This window comes from Pleurodeles waltl, chromosome 1_2 (genome assembly GCF_031143425.1).
Source record: "Pleurodeles waltl isolate 20211129_DDA chromosome 1_2, aPleWal1.hap1.20221129, whole genome shotgun sequence".
NCBI lineage: Eukaryota > Metazoa > Chordata > Amphibia > Caudata > Salamandridae > Pleurodeles > Pleurodeles waltl.
The window spans coordinates 1,171,870,965-1,171,883,196 of record NC_090437.1 but is presented as its reverse complement, the minus strand read 5'-3'; the positions used below and the strand labels follow the sequence as shown (position 1 = coordinate 1,171,883,196).

At 41.1% G+C, this 12,232-nt stretch overlaps 1 protein-coding gene across 7 annotated transcripts in view; it reads right to left on the bottom strand.

Annotated features, from left to right (window-relative positions):
- Positions 1 to 12,232, bottom strand: part of SORCS2 (sortilin related VPS10 domain containing receptor 2) — a 1,939,515-nt gene that overhangs the window by 272,814 nt on the left and 1,654,469 nt on the right. For all 7 annotated transcript variants that reach the window (XM_069203288.1, XM_069203250.1, XM_069203258.1 and 4 more), the window contains exon 11: positions 2,772 to 2,874. In XM_069203288.1, the coding sequence (XP_069059389.1) occupies positions 2,772 to 2,874 (103 nt within the window). The remainder of the gene's footprint in view (positions 1 to 2,771; positions 2,875 to 12,232) is intronic.

Below are 12,232 nucleotides of genomic sequence, written 5' to 3'. Positions count from 1 at the left end.
CACATCCTTCTATGCTTCCTTTGAAGCTTGGAGGAGAGGCATAGAAATATCTTCAAATATCTGAGGAGGAGATGAATTACAATTATAAATACAGTCCTTAAATAATCAAGGAACGCGTTGATCGTATTAGCCATACTTCCTTCAAGTGGAGAAAGTGAAAAATACCAGCACATCAATGTGCATACTTCAAATGCTCTCACAGGCACACTAGAGACTGACTGGCACTGACAGTTGGCGAGCGAGAACAGATGGAGCATTAGCTTACAGTAGGGGTCTGATTCCCCAAAGACCAACAGGCCGACCATTGCATCAGGGTGGTTGGAGCAGATCACTGCCCAAGAATCAGTGCTTAATTTGTGCTTGTTGTTGACGGTGCTGAGCACTGGCACTTATTTTTGAGGGCCGGGGCTTATTCTTCTGCCTCAAGCATTTGCTGCGAGCAAAAGACACATATGTGAAAGACGGAGGAAGTGAAAAACGAAAAAGCGTCACAAAGGGAGGAAGTCGAAATCTGCTGGAGTGAGCTGAAGGGGCAGGGAGTGGCTTTATATGGTTTGAAGAGGCCCGAGATGGCTTCAGGATTAAGCCACCTCAGTATTCCGGGTTCACACATTTAACTGCAGTAGCCACATGTTTAAGAGGAGGGCTTTGAGCACCGGCACCTTTTTATTTACAAATTAAGCACTGCCAAGAATTACAGACCAGGGATGAGAAGGGGAGGGGCTGTGTTCTGTCAACACCCCAGCAAGACTCAGTGAGTGAAATCGCAGCAGCAAGGTTACTGAGAACAGAACACCACCTCAATGAAAGTTCACCAGATACATCATCTGATTCCAGCAAACAGTGGAGCGAGTAGGACCAAGTCAATACACTGGAGGGCAGCACTGCCTGGTCCTCTGCCCCCCGCCCCTAATAAACCTGTCCCGAAAAGATGTACGCATCCTGGATCTTAAGCAGGCAGTGACCTTCTTGTTTATGGCCAAGCTTCATCCCCTCAAACCATATAGTTTGATTATTCACACACCACCCTTGTTACAGTCAGTTTTTAAACCCTTAATAGTGGAGCCAAAACAATTAACCACTGTTAAGAGCATTCCGCACAGCCATCACTGAGGATTTCTGGAGTCAAATTAAGGAGTAATGCCAAGGGGTATCATTAGGGGCTTCAATATAGAGTACTGGCTACACACAGGTAGCAGGTTTGAGACGTTAATTGTGCGTGCAAGATATAACAAGTGCCTGGGCCTCATTCTAAGCAAGACGAGTCACCTACAACCGAAAATGGCACATTCTGGCTCAAGCACATCAGGATCTGTTACGGAATGTTTCATATTCAGATTTCACCTAAAACTGATGACTGAGTGTAGGATTTTTTTAATGTTAATAAGTGATTGGATATAATAGTGCTTCCACAAAAGTATGAATTGCAAATATTGTGAACACCAAAAAAAATAAAGGTTTGTGAATATTCGCTAATATTGAACACTTCTTGGCTGGGTGAGGGAAAATTGTAATTAAATCAGAAGTCTGTGCACATTTGTCAGACGTTGTTGTTTATCAAAAGTTGATGCACAAAATTAGCAATAATAGGATGTCTATGTTTCAGATGACCTTACTTTAAATGTCAGATATAAAATATACCTAGTTAGCAGTTACAACCCCACTCTGTCTCCATTCCCACCCAAAATGTGACCATAATATATAAAGTTATAGATAGTTAACCTTGAATAGTGGGGACGTTTTTCACTGAGGGATTCCTTGTGACACTAAATAGACAAGAGCCAAGCTTGAGTTGTCTAGGACACTTAGATCCCTGGGGAGAAAAACAAGCCAATTGTTTACATTTTAACTGCCAATCATTTTATGTGATATATGGTTTGCCCCAAAACATCTGCCCCTGCTTCCAACATATAAGTGCGGGCAGAGAACTAATGGGGAGTCATGAATGACATAAAGAATCTGCCTCCTATCAAGCACATCCACCACCCTCTGGAATTTGCCCATCCCGGCCTTAATTCAAATAGTAAATAAAAATATCTGGCCTGCTGCCATTCACTTCCACAACTCTATTTGCCATCGTGGCCCATCCCTGCCCAAAGCTGCACTCTCACATTAAGAGCAGATATCTGACACTGCACTGACATTGGCTCTGTGAGAACTACTTGTCGGTGGTTGCTGTTGACTGTCAGTGCGGATCTGCAGGGCTGGTGTGTGTGCAGCGTCACCTGTGCTCTCCCATTTTCCTCAAGGTACATGGGGACCTGGGAGAGGCCCCCAACCACCATTCCGCTGTCACTCTTGGGTCTCTGGAACTCTGGGAGAGGTGGTGGAACAAAAGGGAAGTGATTGATTCCCATTCTGATGTCACAACAGTGGAAAATCACTTTAGCTACCTACTCTTGTGACGTCATGGAAATAGATAAATGGATTTTGATCTAGCTATTCTCTAGGCAGGTTTTCTATGGAAGACACATCACAATATATTAAAACCATAATATATTAAAACTTCATTGCGCCATTTTGGAGAAAGCAGTTTTTTCAAACTGACAGTAAATTACTAAAGCTAAACAGCAATCTATTGTAGTTTAATATCACACATGTTCGAAATAGAAAGAGCAATACTTGAGTGGAATTCTCACCACTGATAAGTGGTTTATCTTAAAATGAGTATGAGAGTCCATTCTGGAATAATTTATAACGAGGCATGGTAATACCGCTAACACCTATGGTATCACATTAAGCTACGGTAATAAAAATTGAATTTATGGTACCTGCGCCCATGATAAGACCTGGTGCCGTATCCTTTGTATGAACTGTTCCTGACACGTAAGGATTGTCTGCCCATCGCAGGTGAAGATGAAGGTGGCATTCCGGCTGTAAGAATGATCAAGCACATATAAGGGACTATCTCCAATAGGTCTAAAGAGCAAAAACCACTAACCCATTCAATAACAGAATTACAGCAACAACTATATTGAGGACACTGTGCGAAATCAATGAACATCTGTTGCACTTAGGACATACTTAAAAAGATATTTACAAATATATACTTTTATTGGAATAGTCATCACCATACTGTTAATATCGCTAAGAAATAAATAAAGGTTAAAAACAAAGATTTGCTTTTTCTCTTGCAGCACCCAAATACCAAACTGGGATCAACTGACTTAACCAGCTGCAATATTTTTTATTTTGGTTTCGATATTCCAGGAATGATGAGTCTGATTAGGACTTGTTCTTGGAAACCTTGAGAAGTTGAATCCAAGTAGGGATATTTAAGTTAGACTCTGGACTCTGGTCTTTTGTCTTAGTTTTTATTTTTATTTATTCCTTAGATTGACGTGGCCTGTCAGACCAACATGTTTTGTATATAAAAGAGCAAAGATGGGAATATGAAATGGCTATAGACAGATATGGCCTAACGATGAGGTACAATGGCGCCTGATATACGCACAAGTTCACCTTTAGGTGCACACCTTACACATGTGACAATCTTATGCTGAACATAAACTTGTTAGTCCTATCAGTCTCCTGCCCTTTGAGCCTAGGCCCCATCCTCATTTCTGATGATTAGTGGAATATGTCCGAGAGGTTATACCATATTAACTTACATTTTTTACTGAAAAATAGCAGTACGTTTTTTAACACTTCTAATTGCATTATGTTGACATTGTAACATTTTCCATTGAAATGAATGAAGAACACTGCTACCGTTGAAAGCAATGCTTTAATTAAAAAAACAAAATTGAACAGATAGGCTACAAATTAAAAATAACTGTAACAACACACCTTAGATACCAAGTCGATAACCTTTACCCCCCTCTCCACAACTCTTTATCCTAAACTCTTAATCCTGACCAATAACCCTAGAGCTAAATCAGAAAACCTTTAACAATATACCCTTAAACTTATACTCTTACCCCCTACCACATAACTTAAACTCCATTAGACAGACTCTTAGTCCAATCCACAATGCTAACTGAAGTAAACCCCAGGGACCAGTTTCCAATAATTCAGTCACATTATTCATAAACCAGCTACATGGGTGAAGCTCCCTCGCCTGCTCTTCATCACAACACTCTTTCCCTTTTTTACCCCACACCGCCATCTGTACTTTACCTTTAATCATGTGGTTGGCCCGCACAACCATTCCATTTCTTTGTCGGTTATATGATGATGTATGGATATGTCTAGTGCTATATTCTTTCAGGAAGTCTTTCATAACAGGAGACGTGAATTGTTTTCCACTGTCTGTCACTAGGATTCCTGGACTCTCTTCCCACCTGAACGCCTTTTCCAATAATTTAACAACCCTTTCCGTAGTTATATTCCTTACAAATTCCACTATCATCCACCTTGAAAACACGTCAACAATCACCACTGCAAAACTCTCCGCCCCATTTAAATAGCCCATGGAACTGATTATATCCAAACACACCTTCCTTCATGGGCTTTCACCCTCCCTAAGAGAACCCATTCCCTAATTTGTTGTCTTTAACAACTTCTCACTCTCCCTACACAAAACACATTTTTCCACCTACTCATTCACCTTTCTGTCCACCCCTGGCCACCAACATTTTTCCTTTAGGTGTCTTTTTGTAGCTCACCCAGGTGGCCTTCATGTGCCAACATCATTAATCTCTTCTTCACCCTTCCGGGAGGTATGTATCTCTCTACTCTCATAATTAATGTGTCAGTCACACCTTTGGTCAATTCATCCTGTAATTTCACATAACCCTTCAAAGACAATTTAACATCCTTTTCTCATTTCCATCCTTAACAAATATCCCTTGCCAACTCCTAAAAACACAATCACCCCATACAGCTGCTTCCCATTCTTCTATTGTAATAGATTCATATTCACCTTCCAAGGCATCATCCATACATACCTTCTTGATGTCTGTTTGTTCTTTATAGTCGGCACTTAACGGCAAACATTCACAAGCAATCTGCTTGTATGTTTCTGCATACCACCACATACTCAATGGCAAATTGATATTCCTGTAGACGGGATGGAAACTGGGCCAACCTAGCAGGCACTTTATAAGATTCTCCATGGGCTGCAACACTTTTAACCATACATAATGTGAAATAGATTCCCCACACATACATGCGGAAATGTTCAACACCGTATGCAGCTATCAATGCCTATTTCTCGATCACAGCATAGTTGCGTTCAGTTTGGTTTAAGACCTTGAGGCAAATGCCATTGTTTTTTCCACCCGATATTTGTACTGCAACAACACAGCTCCAACACCATAGGCCCTGGTGTCACTGTCACTAGGGTCCTGTTTTTGTGGGTTCAAATAGAGTTAGAATCTTGGCACTGCAATTTTATCTTTCTCACTCACAAAAGTTTGTTCTTGCCTTTCACTCCATACACATTCCTTCCTCTTTCTTAACAATTCCCTTATTGCCTCCATCTTCTCTGCAAAGTCATCCACAAGTTTTGCATCACTTTTTGAGGTTTGCAACTGCAAAACCCACTTCTGCAGCCCAGGACTGGAGGGGGCACCTCAGGTAAGGGTAGGACTCACAAGGGCAGAGTCCAGCAGCACCAGGAAAGTTGCAAGCAATCTTTGATGTCCCTGAGACTGCAGAGAACAGAGTGCAAGCCAGCACACCCTTGGAGATTCTTGGTTGCAAGCATGTAGAGAGCAAGTCCAGTCCTTCTCACTGCAGGACAGAAGCAGTAGGCAGCAAGCCAACACAGCAAAGCGAACAGCAAGGTGGCAGTCCCTCCTACAGCACAGCACGCAGCAGCAGTACGCCAACACAGCAATGCATTTGCAGAAAGGCAGTCCCTCCTGGTAGTATAGCAGTCCTTCCTGGCAGAGTGTCATTGGTTCCAAGTTCCCTCAATCTTGTTACAAACTGACCAACTGACTCATGAGCCTTCTGTGGTTGCATGTCAAAAAATTAAGTCTTTGCAAGACTATGTTCAGTTACTTCCCAAAGTAAATTTCTAACCTTTTATTAGCTTCAAGATACATATTTTCTATTTCCTCATTATCTTCCCCTGTTGCTACTCGTGAAAATTTGAAGACATGCTCACCCTTCTTTCCTTTCTCCTGGCATTTATTGACAGCACCCTCTGCCTGGAGGGTCTAAAGTTCAGGCCATCTATAGCCTCCAAATAATTTTCAACGTTACTGATCCACTCTTCCCGTTCAATTGGCGGAGAACCTGCTTGATCCAGGAACACTGGAGGCACAGATACACCTTGTGCTGAGTGAACATCCATTTTAACTACTGTAGAGTATATTGTTTTATAATGTTTGCTTGTTTGCTGTTTGTTTGGTGTTAACACGCCTTTGGCTTATAATGCTACTGAATTGTATAGTTGGCACACTCTTCCTGTGATCTTCCTGTTACTCTTCCTGTGTTCTTTGCATATGGCCAGTTGTACTTCCATTTTTATACTGTGTATAGGTATATTTGAATTCAAGCACAAGGGTATCCAACTTGTTGAGAAAGTACCCCAACTCAAAGTGGCCACCATCATAATCCACCAATGAGGACTGAACTTTTTCTTCCTCCAATCATGTGGTAGAAGAATTTAATATTCTCTGCTCATGCCTGGCAGTCCTCGCCATGAGAGTTGTATCCCAGTTAGGAATACCACCATAGAAGTGATCAGCTGTTATCTGCGGCATACGGGGATGCACTGGAGCAGGACCAACTTTCACAGAAGACCCTATGAGGTAGCAGACATCAATGGGTGAGCACGGAGTGGGAAACATGTGCTGACTCACTATGCTACCATTGACAGATGCACAAGATATATAATGCTAGACATGTGACAGCCTCAGTAAGCACGCATTGGATCACTCTGATGCCTCAACGTTCGTTGCCTTCAGGTGCACACCCTTAAATAAATTATAGGCTCAATGTGTGTGTTCCCCTGATGCGTCGGCAGCCCGGCTCCCTCACTTTCATCGCAAATTTCCTTGGGATGATCACTCAATAGTTGGTAGTCTTTGGTTTTAATTACTGTCACTGTACTTGCTGAAATTACCTACTGTATCTCCGTACTCACAATGTTTTGGTCCACTTCTTTTTTGGGTTCAGGTTCATTGTAGCTGGTCGGTCTGGAGGACAGGTGCTCATCATCAAATTGAAGTAAACTTCTGGGACCAGTTTACATGAATTCAATAACTTTACTCATAAGCCATCTACATGCGTGAAGCTCCCTCACCTGCTCTTTATCAATTGTCACCTCTCCCCAATTCAACCCAGCACTCCATTTTTCGCTCTTACTGTGATATCATGGTTACAGTAACTATGCAGGTTGTGGCTGACATGTTACCCCATATGGAATATGTCCAAGAGGTTATCCCATGTTCATTTAAATTTTGAGAAATAGAATTCGTATTTTTAACACTTCTAATTGCATTATGTTGAAACTGTAAAGTTTTCCCATTGAAATAAATTAATAACAGTGCTACTGTCAAATGCAACACCTCAAGGCTAACAACAATAACTGAAACAATCAACAACTCACCTTAGATACATATTGGGAAACCTTTAACCCCCATCTTCAAAACCCTTTACCCTAAACTCTTAATCCTTACAAATAACTCTATAGCTAAATCCGAAAACCTTTAACCTTTAACCATATACCCTTAAACCTATACATTTAACCCCTAAAACACAACCTAAACTCCATTAGACAGACTCTTAATCCAATCTACCATTCTAACCCTATACTTAACCTCTTTGCACCAACCCCTAAACCCATACCCTTAACCTATTTGACCCTATTCACTATATTCTTAATCTTATACCTCAACTCTTAATTTCCATACTATATACCCCAGAGTCCTAACACTTTGCCCCTAACTCCATACCTTTAACCCTACATCCAATACCTTTAATACCTAGCACTTAGCCACATACATTTAACCCTATATCCATAAACCCTTAACCTTATATTCCTTAACCTTAACCTTCTATATCCCAAGCCATTAAGACTATACATTTAATCTTACATTCTTAACCTCAGATCTTCCCCAAAATATCCTATAACTTGTGCCCTGTACCCTCAATGTCTGACCCAGAAATCTGAAGAACAAACACTTTTGAAAGTGTTAATTTTTAAGTGTTCATTCTGAGAACTAATAATTGGGAAGCATCATTTTCAGAGATGCTATTTTCAAACTTTGCGGGAATAACATTCATGATAGGACAGCAACATCACACACCACTTTGTAATAAAACAATCTAGGATGAAGATAATCTCTAAGAACAAGTTCTCTAAAATTGAATTAAATAGGATTAAGCTGAAACTCAAAAAATAGGATCCAACAGAATATGTTCCTTGTGTTCCCCATTCATAACCCATAAAGTGTCATAATTCTGCTGCTGATGAATGCCACATATAAAGTAAAAGAAACTAACTAATTATGGTTAATTATTTTTGGAAGCACAATAATATCTGCCTGGATATTTCCATATGAGAACATCTACTGTAACATTAAGAAAGAACTCATGTAGCATCTGCCAATAAGGGCTAAAAAGCTGGTTTAGGTTTTCTTCTCTAAGGACACTGAAATCAAGATGCCTATGTAGTCATTATACTTACTAATATGCACAATGACATTACTATGGCAACACATCTCATTTTATGTTTCCATCTTCTGTTGCAAAGGTTCAAATTTGGAAGCTGTGATAATATCAAGAACGTAAGCGCTTGCTACACCCCAGTGCCCTGTTTTGGAGAGGAACTACTAAAGAATAGTGAATCTTTTGAATAAGAATCGTTTTGAACAATTTTGTTTTGTTGTTCTCACTTTCTTTCTTTTTATACACATAGAGAGATTGCCTATTGAGCCCATTTTCCTCTTAGCAGGAGCAGCCCTTTGAAAAATAATAGCCTGTCCCTCCATCTCTAAACAGCTCCCTCCCTGGCAGACTTCGGAAGGAGTCTCAAGACATGGCTTTTTGATGGAGACACAGCACCCTCAGATACTTTGATAGAGCTGGACTTTACAAATGCTATGATGGATTAATTGATAGACCAGCAGCCAACTGATGAACTTTTAAAATGGGGCTCAATTACATGATTAACAATATTGCAACATTAATTAATCTTAGTGAAACATCTTGCTTTGAGGGTGGTTATTATAGGAATGTGCTGCTGCAAATTGGGACAACCCAAAATGGCGATAATTTACTTGTTGACAGGCTTCAGGATAAACAAAGAATGAAGCCTGTAAATAAGCACCTTATTGAACCAGTGGACAAAATCCACCTGACAAGGATGTTTCTAATTAAATTTCCCAAGCATGGTGTGATAATGCCTTTGATCATTTTTTGGGTGTCCATGTCTATTCTTTGTCAGCTAACCATAGGATGTAGCCTTAATTATATTATTTTATTGAAACTACATTACTTACACTATCCTACTTGCTTTTTGGGGTAGTGTCTGCTCTAATCCAAATATTTTCTGTCCTAATAAATGCACATGAACACCAGGAATAATACTTGAACTTAAACTCAGAGACATGTCAACATATCTAGAACTTCATACCTGGATTTGATATCCACTTTTGTTTTTTTTATTAATAAAAAATATTATATTAACATTGTGAAGTAAAATAAAAGCAAGATCACATATAACTTCAGATTTCATCTCACATTTCCTACAGCAACATCATTAAACAACTGTTTGAGACACCTTATTTGTCTGCTTCCACTTTACAATTGTTAGGTATATACATGTCCAAGAGATTTCTAGAGCCATGCAAAGATGAAGTCCTTTCCACCACATATTTAATGATGGGAGGTTCCTCGCTGTGCCGGTTCCTAATGATCCTTTTTGGTTTTTAAAATTGTGTTTTGGAAGAGGTACAGCTTGGGGTAGGACCATACAACCTGGACAATGTTATATTCTGGCTGAGGACAGCTGCAGAAGTCTGTAGATAAGGTCTGTCACCTGCAGAGGGAGAGGGGCAGTGCAAATTATAGAGCACCTTGGAGAAGCTGCACTTAAGCCTTGCTTCCCACAGGCCTCTGCCATGACAGAATATTTACTGATAATTCTTCAGTACTTCACCAGTTGGTTTGGAGAATTATTCAGTAATCAATGCCCCATAGAAGAGGTTTGTCACTGTGCTGTCCCCAGGCCTTAAGGAATGCATGAAGTTGGTAAGGTATAGGAAAGATTAGGTAGTCAGCCATTCAAATAGTGCTACAAGTGGATACATCATCAGTTTTACAAGGTTTTGATTTGGAAATCAGATTGCAAGTATTGATAGCGTTTAATAAATCTATCTGATTTCATGTCCTGGAGTGTTAGAATCCCTCTGAGGTACCATGTCCCACTTTATTGGCTTCTTATGTATATGTTTCTTGGTGGTATGCCATGCGGACATATCATATTGGAGGAATCTCCTGTTCTCCAATTGCCGATGTGTGGAACGCCATCTGTTCAGAGCTGAGTTCACAAATGGATGTACTGTTAGCAAAGGGATGCTACATGAGTTGTAGAGCATATCTGTGTCTCAGTAGTCCCTAGCAGCCCATCCTATATGTTAAGTTGCTGCAGGGTACCTCTTGAGAATTTTGACTATACAGAATCTTACAAAGGATATTTAGAAACTGACTGCGTCCTGTGCTTAAAAAAATGCTTTTGACCCCATTAACTAGTCATTCTTGTTTAATGTCTAAGAAGATAAGGTATTATGTAATCATGTTATTATGACATTAGATCACACCCTAGGGGCATTTGTATTAGTGAGTGGTCATTATTGCTTTCTGTGCCCTTAGTCTGAGTATGTAGGCTATTACTTATGTGATCTATTTGTAAGACCCGATGGGGAAGAGCAATCAAAACCATTAGCATTAAAGGGATAACATCTATACAGAAAATTCAAAGAGAATGTCAGTGCAGATGGTAAGTTAATATTCAAAGAAAGGGAAATGCAAAAATAACACCACTGTTTTGAATGTCTGAATTAAAGTCAGTGAGCTCATAAAGTAAATTTGAGAACACACATCACACTAGTCAATGCCAGATAAGAGTCATAATTCCAGGAACATTATGGCCCTCATTACAACCCTGGCGGTAAATCCCGCTTATCGCCGTGCTGATGGCCGTCAAGATACCGTGGCAGAAATCCGCTACAGGTATTACGACCCACAGCTCGTAATCCGCCACAATACAGACACCCACACAAGTCCGCCACACCAAAGGTCAGTGATAAACTGGCGAAACCAAAACCCACACCGTTACGCCAACAAGAATACGCCCACACTATCACGACCCACGAATCAACGCGGCGGTCATTCAACCGTGGTAAACCATTGGCGGTACACACCTCTGCGCTCAAAATACACACAAATTAAAAAAACACAACCACATTGGACAAATCAAAATACACACACCTGATACACATACAGACACCACACCCACACACTCACACCACTGTAAAACACACCCACATTACCCACAACCCCTGTCAGCGACATTTTTGGAAGAAGCACAGAGATAGAGAATAGCAAACACAACACCAGCATCCACAGGCACACAATACCATCACTCATACAACATCCAAGCACCTCAAAGAACACACACCAACAGGACACATCACACAGCACAACAAACATCCCCTCACTCATCACCCACACCACATTATGGCACCTCAAAGACACCCCAAGTTTTCTGAGGAGGAGCTCAGGGTCATAGTGGAGGAAATCATCCGGGTAGAGCCACAGCTATTCGGATAACAGGTGCAGCAGACCTCCATTGCAAGGAAGATGGAGCTATGGGGAGTATTGTCGAGAGGGTCAACGCAGTGGGACAGCATCCAAAAACACGGGATGACATCAGGAAGAGGTGGAATGACCTACGGGGGAAGGTGCGTTCCGTAGTATCCAGACACCAGGTAGCTGTACAGAGGACTGGCGGTGGACCCCCACCTCCTCCACCACAACTAACAACATGGGAGGAGCAAGTCTTGGCAATCATGCATCCTGAGGGCCTCGCAGCAGTAGCAGGAGTACTGGAATCTGGTAAGGCAAATCTTTACTACTTTATCCCCCATCCTACCTGCATGACATCACAAATTCCTTCCCCTAACCCCACACCCATCACCCCACACATACCCCACTATCACAACCCACACATCCCAAAACCAAGCCCTGCATGAAACACCAAGGCATGGACACCCATCACCAAAGCATGTCCAGTAGAGAGACTCACCCAGGCCACAAAATCACCAATCACACA